The sequence below is a fragment of the Mastigoproctus giganteus genome, chromosome 2 (assembly GCF_048544385.1).
Source record: "Mastigoproctus giganteus isolate SK-2022 chromosome 2, ASM4854438v1, whole genome shotgun sequence".
Classification (NCBI taxonomy): domain Eukaryota; kingdom Metazoa; phylum Arthropoda; class Arachnida; order Uropygi; family Thelyphonidae; genus Mastigoproctus; species Mastigoproctus giganteus.
In genome coordinates this window covers 111,307,014-111,325,982 of record NC_143576.1, presented here as the reverse complement: position 1 = coordinate 111,325,982, position 18,969 = coordinate 111,307,014, and the positions used below count along the sequence as shown (strand labels likewise).

Here is an 18,969-nt window from a genome sequence, read left to right as displayed (position 1 = left end):
CCAGTTCCTCCTTAAATTTATTCAACCTATCAACTTCCACAACGACAGATGGAAGTTTGTTCCAGCAATTAACCACCCGCTGGCTAAAGGCAAATTTCCGCACATCTATTCTACATCTGTCTTTTCTTAATTTGAATTTATGCCCCCTTAGGTTTGTAATCTGAACAAGTGGAAGGATCCCATCAGAATTCAGCGTGCTGAACCCATTCAAGGCCTTATATACCTCAATCAGATCACCACGCAGGTGCCTAGTCTCCAGCCACTGCAATTTGCAGAACTTAAGCCCCTCTCTTGGTAAGAGGATCCCTTCATTCCCCTCACAATCTTGTTGCCCTTCTCTGTACACGCTCAAGTAAATCTACATCCTTCCTAAAATGAGGCCTCCAGACCTGTACGCAGTACTCAAGGCGTGGCCTGACCATTGCCTTATACAGAAGGACAATCACCTCCTTTTCCCTGCTAGCAAAATTTCTATATATCATTGACAAAACCCCATGACCTGCCCTGGCAGCCTGTCTGCATTGCTCAGAAAACTTCATATCTGCCTGCACAATTACTCCCAGGTCTTTTTCATTTTCTACCACCTTAAGTGTAGTACCACACAGTTGATACGTTTCTCTGGGGTTACTTCTACCCATATGCAGTACTTTGCATTTGTCAAGGTTAAACTTCAGTTGCCACTTCTTAGCCCATCTGCCCAAATTATCCAGATCCTGTTGCAGTAGCACACTGCCATTACTGTGTTATGTTCTGTTGTTTCTCTGACCATTTAGCCACTGGGCCCCCTATTGGGATCCACCGTTGCCCACACTTTGCCAAGAGGAGGCAAGTCAGACAGTAGATTATTAAAGTACTCTGGCAGGCCCGCCACCTAATTTTGAAGATTTCAGTAGCACAGCCTATAAAAAAAAAGGGGTGAACACTAGAATTTAGAAATGCAGAAAGAGGTTTACGAGAAAGCGGGGTTCAATTTAGATATTGATTAGAATTTAGCAGCATTGTTAGGGGCATATTCGGTCGGTTTAGTTAGAGTGGGGGGGGAGACTGAAGGCTGGGGGAAACAGGTAGAAGGATGGGGACGATAGAGTAGGCATCTCCAAAGAGGTTAGTATAACCCATACTTCTCCACCAGGAGAAGTATGGGTTAGGCAGGGAGGGGAGGAGACAAAAACCCGTCTCTTCCCCCAGGAGAAGAGACGGGTTTCTTCTCCTGGGGAATTCTCCTTTCTTCTCCAGGAGAATTATGGGTTAGGCAAGGAGGGGAGGAGACAGAAACCCGTCTCTTCCCCCCTGCCTGGGAATGGGGAAGGGGAACTGGGTTTGAGTACCTGATTCAGATCTCCAAATGGCTTGTTGGCAGCAGAGCTGCAGTATGTCTCCGTTGGTGATTTTTGTCAGGTCCATGTAAGCGTTGAATCCAGTAGGATGGTCAAACTGCCCATCCTGCCCTGGGGGTAGGATAAGTTAGCTGGCAGTGGGGAAGAGCAATCCCCCCACTGTCAGGGGGGTCGGAGAGACACACATTTACTTCTTTCATAATCTGCGTTCTATTTTTAAACTTTTTTCTTATATTTTATATATATATTATTTTTTTTTTTTCACTCACTCACTCATTCATCTTTTTATCACACACCAGGGGGGATGCAATGGTGTGTAATGTAATTTTAAATACTAATGCACAATAGTGAAGCTAAATAAGCAAGAATATAAAAGATTAAAACTAGGGTTAGTGTGTACTTAACTGTAACATTTATGGTTTGTGTTCTTTTTCTCACAGACTTACACTCTCACTCATTCTTCTGGCTTTCATTTCATTTATTCAATTCATGCTTTCTGCACTGCACTGCACTGCACTGCACTCTCTGGGCACCTCACTTATTTTTATTCTTCAGTTGTGGTGCAGGCCTAGCCACAAGTTTTTTGCAGGCCAGGGGAGAATGCAGTAATAGTGTTTGTGTCATTAGTAAATGCTTATTAGTATATATAAAGTAATGAAATTTATTATTAACTTTGTATTCTTTCGGCCAATTACATTTGCTCTTCCACTCATTCCCATTCACCATAATACTCAGTCACTCTCTCTTTCCCTCATGCTGGATCACTCTTTCTTTCACCAAAAGTGACATTTATTTCCTTTTACCACAATTCCTATTTCACTCTTTCACTCAGTGCACACCACATGAAAGAAGAGGAGAATGTGGTTGCCAATGCTTTGTCCAGACTACCTGCTAATGAAGGTAGTGTGAACATGTGAACCAAAAAGGACAGATGGATGATGGATGTGCCACTCAAAGTGAATGGTAGAACCAGTGTGAAGGAAGAGGAAAGAATACCATGTGAATTGTGTCTTAAGTGGAGTGACAGTGATGAGGTAGAGGCAACAAGGCAGTAATCTCATACAATAAATGCCTAAGCAAATGAATAATGAAACTAGGATGAGAAGCAAAGGCAATGGGAAAAGATAAAGAAACAACCTTGTAGTTGATGATGAGCCTAAGACTAAGTGGCAGAAGAAGAAGGGTACTGAAAATGTGTGTTCTGGTGAGCAAAAAAATCAGCTTGATTAGTTGTCTTCAAGAGTAAACTTATGTGCCAGAAACTTTTGAATGTGAGAAGAATATCACACATGAAATAGCATAGAGAGAGAACCTGTGAAACAGTGTTAACATGGAAGAAAATTTTCAATGCAATCTTCTCAAAGAAGACAGTGAACGTCACACCAGACTGTGATATCAGTTGGATCTCTTTTCAGTTCCATCTGGGAACCATCAGAGTAGAAAGAAAAAAATCAAGAGTGAAAAGGAAGTAACTTTTTGTTGTTGTTGTTGTTGTAGATTTGTATATGTATGTTTCCTTGCGGGGGGTGGCAAATGTCAAGGTTTGACAACTGTGAAAGCTTTGTTTTAATTTCAATTTAATTCTGTTTAACATTCAGTTTATAATTAGTTCTTATTTAATCAATTAATGTAGTGATTAGTTTGAAAAATGCATGGCAAAAATCTCCATTACATTGTTTGTTTATTTATGATGATGGTTAAAATGCTTTTCTTTAAAGAATTTTAACCATCATCATAAATGTTTTTCTTTTTCTATGGCCATAAAATTAAATGATAAATGTCAAGCTGCATTTAAATGGCTGTTGCAATGCATTACAGCTAGAAAGATTCTCTCCATCTCAAGTGTCATGCCAACTTAGGGAGTGAAACTTTGTTAAGAGAGAGAAGATTTTTTTGATGTAGGATTACAGATGCGAGAGAAGGTGATGAGAAGTAATGGTGCCTTGTGCATTGCAAACTATATTTTAGGAATTACATATCCCTATACAGCATTGTTGGCTTCCTTGTCATAAGGATCATCATTCTTTTAATTCTGCAATGCAAGAGATTTCTCCATGTATGTGTCAATTGGCTGATGTAATACTGAAATCTGAATTATATTTCCTGCATTTGTATTTGCTTCTCATTCATTGGTCATTGACCTATAAAGGCTTGCAAAGGATGTTCTTGACAAGGAAGTGTTCTGGTCATCCCACTGGTACCAAAAAAGCAATTTTACTCATTAGGTAATTAACATGAGACTCTTTGCTCATCATATAAGTTCCTCAAAAAGACAATTGAACTTACGAGGATTTGTCCCACTCAGGTCATTCCTGGGCATCATAAAAGTGATTTGTGCAGTATTCATTGAAAAGGTTCAATACCTATGCTAATTAATGGTTGGATTTTAGAGTGAACAAACCAATTTTAATGTACATATATATATATATATATATTCTACCATTATTTAAATGTTGAATAAAGCATAATATTATTTGTTAACATAAGTCGTCCACATTTATTCAATAACAAAGATCATGCTATTCTTTACTCTTGGGACTGACACTATTAAAAGATTTTAAGTCAACCCTCAAGGGTCAAAGGATGACCAAGGTAAGTGATGAACCTATGTGTCTTGGTAGAGAGCCAAAGTTGGGCAAAGAACCAATGTACAAGTTTTTCATGGCTTGTGCAGTCACCAAAACAAACTGAAGTGAGTCAGTTTAAGGTAAATTAAAGTAAGAGAAAATAAGTCAAGTTAGAAATAAGTCAGGGCAGAAGTTAAGCTATATTTTAAGACATTTATGTATATCATCTCTTGCTCTCCACCACAACAATTATCCAGTAATAAATATGGAAAAATTTATGAGTATAAAAATTATGAAACTATCATTAAAATGAGAAAATTACCTGAAGCCTTGGATCAATCGTAAAATTCCCTGTTGTAGGATTTAAACATGCTACAAAATGACAATTTTTAACTTCCTTCAACTTCAAAGTATTCCTGTCATACCAATGTTCATAGTCTAAATGCTGCCTTATGAGAGCATGTGGCTGTGAAGTACCATACATATCAACCTAAATTAGATAAGAAAGGAAATATAAAATATAGCAGACTCTTCCTTAACTAGCACTTTAACTTAGCTATTCCTTTTCACTGTGGTACTTCCCAATACAACAAAATTGAAAATTATGGGAAGTGTGTTTAATATTCAATCACAGTAAATTTACTGCATGAAGAGTGGTTGAATTGTTTGAAAAATATTTAGGGATTTTAAAGAAATTCAGCAGAAATTTAGTACTTTATAAGTGAGAATATTTTTTGGGACTCGATTTAAAAATATTTAATTATATTCATTATCCACAAGAAACACCCTTACTAGTATCTACATTTAAAAACACCTAAAGGAAGCATTTTTAAATAAATTAATTAACTTTAAAATAAAAGATATTTCTTGGCTAAATGCCTAAGAGTATGAATGAGTTTACTTATGCATGGGTAATGCACACACACACACACACACACACACACACACACACACACACACACACACACACACACACACACACACACACACACACACACATCATTTCTACTACCAAGGTAGTTTTGATGCATTGTTTTAATTATATCTCATATTGTGAATACCTGCACTACCTTGAATAAGTAACACTTCACCTATAAAGAAGACTAATGTTACTTATTCTCAGCAGATACCACTACCCAGACACCACCTTCACGAGGTACTGAGTAGTACGAGGTGCAGGGTACCTACTCACCCACCAATGAGAAGCCAATATGCTTCAAAATGGTGCTGTCTGGGTAGGATACCTCCCCACCCACCAATGATAGGATAATAAACCTTGAAACATTAGGCAAGGGAAGCCTAATGCTGCCTAAAGTTCCCGAGAATTGCCTATTCGAGGAGTTCATGAGTTTATGAGTGGTAAGAATTGAAGGAGTTACTGTCCCTTTCATTCTTCTACACAATTTCTTTTCTTCTTCCACTCTTACTATTACTTTCCTCAACTTTTTGTTTTTCTAGATCTAATAAGGACAAGTGGATAAGGGAGATATTATCCCACACATATACAAATAAGCTTTGACATGGTGGCGCCTGGGTGGTGGTAGTATCTGCCAAGAATAAGTAACATTAGTCTACTCCATAGGTGAAGTGTTACTTATTCGAGGTAGCGCAATACCATTGCCACTCATTGTGAAGGTATTCACAATATGAGATATAATCAAAACAATGCATTAAAACTATCTTGGTATCAGAAATTATGTGTGTACATTACCCATACACAAGTAAACTCATTCATACTCTTAGGCATTTAGCCAAGAAATATCTTTTAGATTAAACCACACACACTATCAGGCATCTCTCATATTGTGGATTTATACTTCATAACTGGGTTGTCACTATTGCAACAACAGGGTGTCTGCTCACCCATCAACAAGAAGACAATAAGCTTTGAAATGGTGCCATCTGGGTGATGGTATCCACTGAGAATAAGTAATATTAGTCTTCTCTGTAGGTGAATTGTTACTTATTTGAGGTAGTGCAATACCATGGCAACTCATTGTGAAGGTATTCACAATATGAGATATAATTAAAACGATGCATTAAAACTACCTTGGTAATAGAAATGATGTGTGCACATTACCTATGCATAAGTAACCTCATTCAACTTTAAAATACATTAAAAACAATGCCTCAGTGACTAGTGTTCCCTCAATACTGTTTTAAGTATAGTAATAAAATTACTAGACCTAAAACTGTGTTGCCCTATACAGCTGTTTATTTTGCTTGTGCTTGAATCTCTAATCAGGGTTTATCCTTTGAAAAGTTGTGAAGTTAAACTGAAAATATAGGATAAAGGCACTACATAGGTAAGGTACATATGAATGTATAATGATGATTAAACTGATTTTAACTTCAAAATGTGTCCTACTAAAAAAAAGAAAGGAAGCATCAATGCCTTTTCAAAAAACTGCAGCAACACTGCAGCCTGGCTTTTCAGATACACTGATGTAGATGTTTTTCAGAAACACTAATGATTCACTGCCACTTGTAGTAACATGTCAGGAATAGGTATTTGTGCACTGACTGCAATCAGAAAAAAGATATAAATCTGACACTATGTCCATTTATTACTGTGTTAAAAATATATCTAGTATGAACACCAACCATTCGAAAGGGGGTGGGGATTCAGTGCACATGTGACCTCCATTGTAGAGAGGTCCAAATGACAGTGGAAAAAAATTACTGTTTTGCAAACTCTAAAATATGGAAAAATTAATTTTAGAGAACACTGACTTTCTAGATAATGAGAGAAACATATTTTTGGGATCCAAAAAAATTTCTAAAAGGGGCTCTGCAATAGTATCAAACCATTTATTTTAGGCTCCCATTTGAACTGAATGAGGCCCTTTGGATAGATCTGCACACGCACGCACACACATACACACAGTAGAATTTTGTAGAATGACCATTAACCACTGTATACACACTTCATACTTCTAAAATACTTCTAGAATAGATTACATAATATTGAATTGGAAAGACTCTGAAAACACTGTGAAAAAATAAAAATTGAGAGCCGCAAACCTATTAAGTTTCTAATGTTAGATATGAGTACGTATACAAGGCAAAGATGTAAAATTTAAAATGGGCAAATATGCTGCATGTTTTATAAAATGGATTCAATTTATAATCAATGAAATTTATTCCACTCTCAGACATGAGTTCTGTACTTTTTTTTTTAATACTGTAGAATTTTTATAAAGAATTAATTTAAAAATTAACATAAAATGATATGTTAAACTAAGGTAACTAAATAGGCACTGGATAAAGATGCCTATCAAACTTTTTCATGTTGAGCAAAGGTATTACATCAATTTAAAGGAAAAATAATAATGAAAATGTTAAACAAGATTTATTAATAGATTTTATTGTAATATTATAATGTCTGAAAAGCTATTAGAGATTATTACAAATAAATACACTCAGTGATCACTGATTATGACCACCTACCTAATATATTGAGCCACAATTTTCACAGATAATAGGTGCTATTCACCTAGGCATTGACTCCACTAGATGTCTGTAGGGATTTTCAGCCATGCTGCCTGCAAAGGATTTCCACAGTGCCAGAACAGATGATGGTTTCATGTTCCAAAACATCCCACATGTGATCAATTGGATTTAGGTCAGGCAAATCTGTGGGCCAATCAAGATGGGTAGTACCTTCACTCTGCCGTTCAAATTCCTTGTGTACAGTGCGGGCCTGATTACATGGTGCATTATCATTTTGGAAGATCCCCGTTTCTGTCCAGGAAAAAATGCAACATAGCAGGGTATACATGGTCTCCAAACAAGCTTCTGGCAGACTTCACCACTGAAACATATGTACCAGGGATCCTAGTATTTGCCCAAATTAAGCAACCACTGCCACCTGCCTGGATAGTGGGCACAATGCATGATGGATTCATGAACTCTTATATTGCAACCTTAACGCCATAATCTTTCCTGGCTCAGAAGTCAAAGAGACTTGTGTGTAGGTGTTCATTTTACCCTTTTAGCCAACCCAACTTTATGAATAGGAGAGATGTTTCCTGAAGCTGACAATGCTTTTTGGCCATATGTCGTGATCATAGGAATGAAAATTACCGAATAGGGGTGAGCATGGAACTTAAATAGGGATTATTTGTCTTCGCACATGGGCATAAAGGACCATGAGTTGGAGATTAGATATGGCCGGCGAACATTAACAGAATTCTCATGTAATTTAATTTTGATGGTTTCTGCAATTAATAGTCTCGTATAATTATGTTGGACACTTAAGTATTTTGGCCTCGTTAAATAAAAATGTATGTTTTTCATTAATGGCATGAAAGGCTAATTCTGATGCTGCTGAACGAGAAGCCCGAACTGAGGCCGCATGTTGATCAACATGAAAATTCAGAGGAAATTGCGTAGAACCCTGATAAGACGAGTTGCAATCACCACAAGAAATGTTTATACTGGGTCATTTATTTGTGTTGCAAACGAGGAAAGGACTGAGCGATTGTTACAATAATAATATCAAAAAATACTTTATTTCTGTCCCATATGTTGAACAGTGCCACAAACAACTTACCAGATTCTTTAAAGATACCAAATTTAAAATCGTAGCCAGGCCAATACGGAAATTACACACTATGATGCATAATGAAATGATGCATAATATGGAAATCGAACAGGCAATGATCACTGTTGAAAGAAAGGAATAATAAAATTTTGATTCCCTAAACTGTTTTCATTCAGAGCTTAAAGGGACCTTAATATTAGAAATAGTACCACATTATGTAGAGCAACATAATGTAGGACTTCAGTCAAGGATAAAGCTGACCTACTAGCATCCTATTTTTTTTTTCAACTCGTGTATTAAATGATCTAGGTAAACTACCTCCCACCATTCCCAGTACGTTCCATTCAATGCCTGCTGGGGTCTTTTGTCAGAAGGTTGTGAGAAGGATTCTGAAGTCTTGATGCTAAGAAAGCTCCAGGTCCTCATGGTATTTTTCCACTTGTTCTCAAAACCTGTGTTCCTACACTTACTGGTATTCTATGTCGCTTTTTTCACTTTCTTATTCCAAAGGTGTTTTCCTTCTGCAAGGAAATTTGCTCATATCCAGCCAGTTCCTAAAAAGGGTGACAAATGCCTCCCATCCAATTATCCTCCCATTTCAATCACCTCTATTCTTTCCAAAGAAATGGAGAAAACAATTAACCACCAACTCTTAAACTATCTGGAAACCTTTCATCTAATCACAAGTATGGATTCTGTCAGTGTCGATCCACTGGTCATATTCTGGCTTATGTTACCCATCTTTGGACAAATTCAATGGAAAAATTTGGTGAAACTTAAGCAGCTGCTTGTGACATTTCAAAGGCTTTCGACCATGTTTGGCATAAAGGACTTCTAAACAAGCTTCCACCTTATGGTTTACCAACTGTTTTTAGTAATTGGTTATCCAGTTTTCTCTCTGATCGCTCACTGAGGGTGATGGTAGATGGCTCTCTGTCTTCTAACTTCTCCACTAATGCCGGTGTCCCCCAAGGTTCAGTTCTTTCCCCCACTCTTTTCCTCTTGTATATTAATGACCTTCTTCCATTGACTGGAAAACTTATCCATAGTTTTGCCGATGATAGCACATTGCATTCCACTTTCCATTTTGAGAAACCTTGTCCTGGTCAATCAGCTTCAACTTCTCGAAAATCTGCTACCAATTCCTTAAATGTCGATCTTCAGGTAATTCTCCAGTGGGGTAAAGACAACTTAGTTGATTTCAACCCTTCTAAAACTCAGTCTTGTCTTATATCTCCCAAAAAGGATTCTTCTGCTTCCATCTTATGGTTTGCCAACTGTTTTTTGTAATTGGGTATCTAGTTTTCTCTCTCACCATGGGTAATAGTGGATGGTTCTCTGTCTTCTAACTTCTCCACTAATGCTGGTGTTTTCCAAGGTTCAGTTCTTTCTCCCACTCTTTTCCTCTTGTATTTTAATGACCTTCTTCCATTGACCGGAAATCCTATCCATAGTTTTTCTGATGATAGCACATTGTAATCTGCCTTCCAGTTTGAGAAACCTTGCCCCACTCAAACAGCTTCAACTTCTCAAATACCCACTACCAATTCCTTAAATGCTGACTTCCATGATCTCCAGGTAATTAAATGCTGATCTCCAGGTAATTCTCCAGTGGGGGCAATGAAACTTTGTTGATTTCAATCCTTCTAACAATCAGTCCTGTCTTATATCTCACAAACAGGATTCTTCTGCTCCTATGCTTATCTTTGAAGACACTCCGATTTCTAGGCAAGATCATATATCTCTATTGGGGATTACCCTGACTACTAATCTCTTTTGGCATAAGCACATTACAAATATTGCTTCCTCTGCATCTAAAAAACTGGATTTTCTCCTTTGCTCTCAGCAGTATTTTTCTTCCAAACAGCTATTCACTATGTACAAATCTCAAACCTTACCATGGAATACTGTTCCCACATCTGGGGCTGTGCCCCCAAAGCCTCTCTCAGGCTTCAAGATTCCATTCAAAATAGGGCAGTTAGATTAATTAATTATTCATCTCTAACAGTCTCTCCACTCTCTGTCTCATTGACATTATGTTTCTGCTGTATGCCTTTTCTATAGATACTTCCATGGGCAGTGGTCTTCTGAATTGACTTCTATAATTTCAGCTCTCTCTCTTCCAATGCAGTCCATATGCTTGCTGCAACCAATTAACATCCTTTTACTGTCCATCTTGAAACTCACAGAACCAACTTTTCTTCTTCCTCATTTATTCCTTCAACTTCCATCTCATGTATTTCCTGACAATTACAATTTACAGAAGTTCCAGTCTAATGTCAACAAGTATCTTATTTCACCTTCTCACTCTCCAACCCATGCATAGTACTAAATATTATAGCTTTTAATACTTCTCGTGTTTGGGGTTTTCAAAAAAAAAAGAAAAAAAAAAAGTGATAAATTATTTTGCGAATTACATTCAGACCAATCAATAATTTGTTACATTTATTAGGGTATCACATTTAAAAATTATGTTATATAATTTAACTAATATTGATAAATCACTGTTGCATCTAATAGATTCACTGCTACATTTAATAAATTCCTAGTCATGATTTTTCACTTTTAACCATTTAAATTTTTTTTTTTTTGTTAGTTGTCGGCACATCGGCTTCTGTGGCCATAATGCACCTCCCAAAGTTTTTGCATTTATTCTGATCCAAGCTCGAAGCGGGATGCGAACCCACAACCTCTGAGTTGCCAGGCAGGCACTTTACCCACCCGGCTAGCCAGGTCATCAATTTTTAATTATTTGATTATTGAAGTATGGGCATTCCAATTAACACGCACACTGTGTGTGTGTGTGGGGGCTTCCTTGCACTATACAGCGGAAGCACTTATTATTATTATTATTAGCTATATGGTGCAAGGAAGCCAAAGGCTTATGTTGCACCAGCCAAAAAAAAAAAAATTCCTGAACCACCCTGTGAGAGAGAGAGAGAGAGAGAGAGAGAGAGAGAGACAAAAGGGAATCACCAAGAAAGAGAAGAATGATGATATCCAGCTCAGGACCCTGGGTGTGCCATACCCATACTTACCAGATGTGAGCTCCTGGAATATATGGAGACTACTATTACTACCTTTTTGAAACCATGTTTAGGAAGTTCATTTGGTGATGTTTCCACCAATGACAAAATTAACCAAGCACTTGAATATTTTTATGAGATCGACCCTCTTCATGATTGTGCAGCAAAACTTAAGCATGACATAACTAAATGCTACGACACAATTTTGTCCGAAAAATACGGCAAAAAAACCCAAACAACTCTGGATTCATTCTTCATCCTTAAAACTGAAAAATAGTATAACTTCAATAAACTTTACTTAACCTTATATTGTTCAACATATTATAATAAAAATGCTTAATAAAATAATTCCTTCATTTTTGAGTTCCTTCAATTCTTTTTTTACTATGTAAAATTACATAATACACATTATGAAAATGTGGTCCCCATTTTTGGTGGATTCTTTTAAGTGGAATTTTCTGGAACCAATTATCCTCAGACAGCAAGGAACCCCTGTATATCTGTATGACTGAATAATCCCAACCTAATAAGAATTGAAGAATCCCTCACTCAGATAAAAAAAAAGGAAAGAAGAAAGATTTATTTAAAATTTAAAATACATTAAGGAGTTTAAAAGCTTATTTTGTTCAATATAGAAGTGTTGCACAAGAACATTAAACCAAAGTGGAAAAATTAACTAAACCCAATTTAAAACACCTTAAATAATCAATTTAATGCTGTATCCACTCATTCAATTCGGGAGAATCGTATTCTAATATAAACAGAATTACATTTGGGAGAGTGGGATCCTAAATGTAATCAATGTGATGTTCAAGTGAAAGAGAGTTTGTGAAACAACAGAATTATAAGCATGCAGCTTTATTTGAATAACTGGAATGCAAAGTCCTATCTGCCATCACATACAAGTAGTCTGAGAGAATGTTAGCCATCCAATTAAAAAAAAAAAAAATCATATCACAGGAGAAGAGCATAATGCAACAATTTCATTTCTTTCAAAGTTTTCCACAGAATTTGTCCAAAGATGAGTAACATAAAGCAAGGCACTGACAGTTGATCAAAACTGAAAGAATCCACATCAAAAATCATTAATCAGATGTTTGTTGTATTATGCAACTGCTGGATGTTATTCAATCCATTAACTGTCAGTTATTGGACAATGACTGAAGGCTATTTGTCAGTCTTCTTATGAATTGGCTTAATGATGGTAACTTCCATGCAGAAGGAAAACACCAGCGAAATAAGAGAGTGTAAATTAGACAACATAAAATATGTATATGAGTTAACACTGAGGTACAAGTTTTTAGAAACTGAGAGGAATGATATTGGGATCTAGAGACTCCTTGAGATCAAGATTATTCAGAGTTCTTCTAATTCAAAACTCAAATAATTTCCTTCTGTTTGAAGTGGGTTGTTTAGTACAGCAGGAAGACACTTACCAAGAAATTAAAAAGTAAGAGGAAATGTAAAATGCAAACGGATATAACTTATATGAAAATGCAATAGAACGAGTAGGATGTAAAAGATGTGGAGGTATATAGACAGGTGACCAGAAGTTTGGTTTCAGCATAGGGTTCAGCACACACACCCTCAGTTTCTGCTGATAGTAACATCAACAGATATTATTATGAGCACTGTTCTGAACTGGCTTTCATAATCCATCTTGTTTTTTTTTTTTTGTTTTTTTTCCCTAACCAATTTAAATTTGTGCATTAAACAGCCAGAATACATTCACAATTCAACTGCATATTCACTGCACAAAGTCCTTTGTCTATTCCCTCTAATTCTATTCTTTGGAACAACCTTCTTTTTTTTTTTTTTTTTTTAATTTAAACCCCAAACATGAGAGGTATTAGAACCTATAGTACTTAGTACCGTGCTTGGGTTGAAGGTTGAGAAGATGAAAGAAGATATTTGTTGACATTGGACTTGAACTACTGTAGACTGTAATTTTCAGGAAATACGTACGAAGGAAGTTTGATCCAGAAAACGGCAGATGAATGAATAAATGAGGAAGATGAAAAGTTGGTTCTGTGAGTTTGAAGTTGGACAGTAAATGGATGCTGGATGGTGGCTGCACGTGTTTCGACTGTTTTGAAAGAAAGAGCGGGAATTATAGAAGCCAATTCAGAAGAACAGTGCCCATGGAAGTATCTGTAGAAGAGGCATGCAGCAGAAACAGTACGTCTATGAGACAGCGAGTGGAGAGACTCTGTTAGAGATGAATCATTAATTAACCTAACTGCCCTCTTCTGAATGGAATCAAGAAGCCTGAGAGAGGTTTTGGGGGGCATCACCCCAGATGTGGGAATAATATTCCATGGTAGGGCGGATTTGTGATTTATACAGAATGAGCAGCTGTTTGGAAGAAAAGTAACGCCGAGAGCGAAAGAGAAAATCAAGTTTTTTAGATGCAGAGGAAGCAATATTTGTAATGTGTTTGTGCCAAGAGAGATTAGAAGTCAGGGTAATCCCCAAAAGAGATATATCATTTTGCCTAGAAATCAGAGTGTCACCAAAGATAAGCATAGGAGAGAAGAATCCTTTTTGCGAGATATAAGACAAGACTGAGTTTTAGGAGGGTTGAAATCAACTAAGTTGTCTTTGCCCCACTGGAGAATTACCTGAAGATCGGCATTTAAGGAACTGATAGCAGATTTTTGAGAAGTTGAAGCTGATTGAGAAGGGCAAGGTTTCTCAAAATGTAAAGTGGAATGCAATTTGCTATCATCGGCAAAACTATGGATAGGATTTCCAGTCAATGGAAGAAGGTCATTAATATACAAGAGGAAAAGAATGGGGGAAAGAACTGAACCTTGGGGAACACCAGCATTAGTGCAGAAGTTAGAAGACAGAGAGCCATCTATCATCACTCTCAGTGAGCGATCAGAGAGAAAACTGGATAACCAATTATTTGTGTTGGCATAAAACAGTTGGCAAACGATAAGACGGAAGCTTGTTTAGAAGACCTTTATGCCACACACAATCGAAAGCCTTTGAGATGTCAAGAGCAACTACTTGTTTTTCACCGAACCTTTCCATTGAATTAGTCCATAAATGGGTAACATAAGCCAGAATATCTCCAGTGGATCGACACTGACGATCATTGATCAGACGGAAGGTTTCTAGGTAGTTTAAGAGTTGGCGATTAATTGATTTCTCCATTACTTTAGAATGAGTAGAAGTAATTGCAATGGGACGATAATTGGATGGGAGGGATTTGTCACCCTTTAAAGAAACTGGCTGGATATGAGCAAAGTTCCAAGCAGAAGGAAAAACATCTTTTAAAATAAGAAAGTGAAAAAAGGCAGCAAAGAATAGGAGTAAGTTCAGTACCACAGGTTTTGAGAACAAGTGGAGAAATTCCATCGGGATCTGGAGCTTTCATAGCATCAAGATTTGTCAAAATCCTTCTGACATCCTTTTGACGGAAGACCACAGGAGGCATTGAATGGAGCATGTTGAGAATGGTGGGAGGTATTTTTCCAAGATCATTAATACATGAGTTGGAAGAAAAATGTGATGCTAGCAGGTCAACTTTATTCTTGGCTGAAGTGACAACAGAACCATCTGGTTTGGACCGAGGTGGGAGCAGAGATGGACAAAAGTTGCAGCCAATAGCTTTGGCAAGAGACCAGAATGCTTGGCTACCATTAGGGCAAGAAGCAAGTTTTCTACTCTTAGCCTGTTCAAACTCTAGTTTAGACTGATTAATAACTGGTTTACAATTGTTGCGAGCCTTGGTGTAATCAGAAAATGAAACTGAAGAATTATAAACAAGCCAATTACGATATGCAACATTCTTCTCTTGTAAGCCTTAGCACATTTATTTGAAAACCAAGGTTTAGATAAAGGACGAGATTTTAAAGTGGAGTGTGGGATAAAGGATTCCATTCCTGCAAGAATAATTTCACTGACACGATCTGAGCAAATGTTGACATCAGAAGTTTTGAAACAGTAATCCAACCAAGAAAAAGAAGAAAAGAAATCTCGCATCTCGCAGTCATCCCATTTTGCATTCTTGTATGCCAAACAATATGAGATTTGGAGTAGCCATGAGATAAAGGCTCCATTGGAGAAGAGACAATCACAAAGTTGTGATCTGAAGTGCCTAAAGGACCTCTCACTTCGACCGTGTACTTAGAAGGGTTGTTTGTGAGAAAAAGATCAAGCGTGTTGGCTGTATGATTAGGATTGTCTGGTATTCTTGTAGGTAAATGAACACTGTGCGAGGTCATTAGTAATTGCAAAAGCCTCAGTATCTCGACCAGCTGGGTCGATGTGACTAGAAAAACGAAGCCAGCTGGAGTTGAGAACATTAAAATCACCAAGGAAAATTACCTCACTGTTAGGAAAGTAAAGTTGCAAAGAGAGGAATTCAAAGAGCTCCAAGTGATTAGTAGAGTTGGAAGAATGGTAGAGACAACAGATGAATTTCACACAATGAGGTAGAGATATTTTAAGCCAGAGAAGATCGAAGAGAGGAGATTCTAAATTGCCAAGTCTCTGACAGGGAATATCAGACCAGACATATGCACATGTACCACCTTTGAGGCGAAAGGAATCATACAGCAAATAATTTGGGCATCTGAGATGAGCAGTAGTTGAATCAACCGATAACTGAGATTCTGTCAGAAAGAGTACATGGGGTTTGGCAGACTGCAAGCGGAAATGGACATCACTGAGATTAGGATTGAGACCACATATATTTGTGAAATGAATTAGGAAGTGTTTGGGAGGTTTAGATCTTTTCGCAGATAACCTTGCTCTATTAGTTTGACAATTCATGGTGTATTCAATAGTAAGAAAAAGTGAGTGGGACATGCTGTATGAAGTAATGAAATTTTTGGGTATGGCGTACACATGGTAAGAATATAAACTCTTGCACACACCTCAAGAGTTCTTATATGTTACCCCAACTGGACATAATATCTAGATGTTCTGCGGGCAGAAACGTTTCAAGTGAGCGGGTAACTAATGCCAGGGAAGTGAGCCTAACTTCAAGGGTTGTGTTAGGGTTGTTAAATATACAAGAACAGTAAGTCTTAATTGTCTATATAGTAATGTTAGTAGTGTCATCAATAAAATGAGTGAATTCGAACTGCTGGTTAAAACAAGCAACGAGGACATAATAAGGCTTACAGAGACGAGGTGCCACCCAGAAATTGGGGATGATGAGTTTCAGTACGGCTTGTATAATGTATTTAGGAAGGATAGGGTAGAAAGAAGGGGTGGTGGGGTAATGCTTCTTATCAGAAGCAGCCTGAGTGCGACGATAGCTTTCCCAGATTCAGACGTTTCACATGCTAGGACAGAATCTGTATGGTGTGAGATAGTTGGAAACAAAGATATAATGCGAGTAGGAGTAATCTACAGACCAGGTGATTGTGAAGATTATGACAAAAGCCTCTACATGCAAATGGGATGGGCAAGTAAGCGTCAATGTCTTATGAGTGATTTCAATTTGCCTCTAATTGACTGGAGAAAATGGGAAGGAAACTCGACATGGGGAACAAAATTTTTAAATCAACTAGATGACTGTTATTTGTATCAACATGTCAGGGAAAGTACTAGAGAAAAGAATATCTTAGACCTCATCATCACCCATGAATCAGATGACATAACAGGGCTGACAGTAGAGGAACCAGTAGCAGGAAGTGATCACGGAGTTCTACGGTGGATGATGATGAGAGAGGTAGCAGCAGTAAAAGCAAAGGAATGGGGTTTAATTTCAGAAAAGGACATTATGATGCCTTAAGGTACTACATGGCCTCTATTAACTGGGTAGATATTGCACAGAGAATGAATACAATTGAACTGTGGTATGCTTTTAAAACATTAATCACAGATGCCTTGAATGTGTGTTTACCATTAAAAGAATACTCAACGAGGAGGGTTCCAAGTTGGATGAATAGTGAAGTTGCCACATTACTTGAGCAGAAAAGGTGACATGGAAAGGTTACAGAGCAATAAAAAGTACTGAAGCCTATAACAGCTACAAGGTGATGTGTAATAGAGCCACAGAAAAGGTTCGACAGGCAAAGGCAGTTTATGAGAAATCACTAGCAAACAGAGCAAAGAGGGGGGGGTGGAGATAAGGAATTCTTCACATATATAAATGCCAAGAAGAGCAGGACAAACCAGATCGGACCTTTACGTAAGGGAAAGGGGATTGTATTAAATACACCAGCTGCCGTTGCAGATGAACTCAACAGTTATTTTGCATCGATATTTACAAAAGAAAAACGTTTTGTGGCAATGGGATATTGTGGGAGCGAAGTTGAAAAATATGTAATTAATGATATTGAAATTTCGCAAGATTATTTAATGAAAAAACTTTCGAGCCTACAGGCCAGTAAGGCTCCTGGAGTTGATGGAATATACCCTATAATCTTAAGGGAGGCAGCAAGTGAGTGCATTGAACCATTGAGGCTAATTATGCGAGCATCACTAGACTCTGGGGAGATTCCTTGGATTGGAAAAGTGCCAATGTATCTCCCATACTTAAGGGTGGCTCTAAGAGTGAAGTGGGAAATTATCGACCTGTCAGTCTGACTTCAGTGGTAGGGAAAATCATGGAGGCAATGATGAAGGGCGGTATACAGGATCATTTGGATCAGATTGAAATTCTCAAGGATACTCAGCATGGTTTGTAAAGGGAAAATCATGTTTAACAAATCTGGTTCGGTATTTTGAAAGGATCACTCACGAGCTGGATTTAGGGAATAATTTCGACATTGTTTATTTAGATTTCAGCAAAGCTTTTGACTCAGTCCCACATGAGCAGTTGCTTTATAAGCTGGAACAGGTTGGAATCACTGGGAAAATCCTTAGGTGGATAGCAGGATGGCTTCAGGGTAGGAGGCAGAGGGTTGTGATAAATGGCTATGCCTCAGATTGGGTTGATGTAAGAAGTGGGGGTCCTCAAGGATCAGTATTAGGACCACTGTTGTTTTTAATTTTCATAAACGACATCGATGAAGGGATAGAGGGCGTGATGTCTAAATTTGCAGATGATGTTAAAATCGGTAGAGTAGTTAATGATCACTGTCAAGCTGAGCTTCTTCAGAGAGACCTAGATAGACTTCAGGAATGGTCAGAAAAATGGCAGCTATGCTTTAATCCAACAAAGTGTAAGGTATTACACCTGGTAAACAGTAATCATAAAATAACTTATTCACTTGGTGGAGTTCACTTCACCAAGTGAATAAGTTATTAACTACTCTACTAAACCCAGTACTGGAGGAAAGGGACTTGGGTGTTACGATACGGTCAGACATGAAATTCTCTGAGTATTGTAAACAGGTTGCAAGTAAGGCCCATGGTGTCTATCGATGATCTATCGAACTTTTGCAAATAGAGATAGGGACGTGATAATCCCATTATATAAGGCTTTTGTTAGACCACACTTGAAATACTGTGTTCAAGTATGGAGACCGCACCTAAAGAAAGACATTGAGCTTCTTGAAAGGGTGCAAAGACGGGTAACTCACCTG

At 37.6% G+C, this 18,969-nt stretch overlaps 1 protein-coding gene across 1 annotated transcript in view; it reads right to left on the bottom strand.

The window, feature by feature from the left end:
* The window catches only part of LOC150089496 (dynein beta chain, ciliary-like), a 1,205,440-nt gene that overhangs the window by 563,297 nt on the left and 623,174 nt on the right, over nt 1–18,969 (bottom strand). Inside the window, 1 exon segment of the mRNA XM_090390004.1 lies at nt 4,227–4,394. Coding sequence (XP_090246130.1) covers nt 4,227–4,394 — 168 coding nt within the window.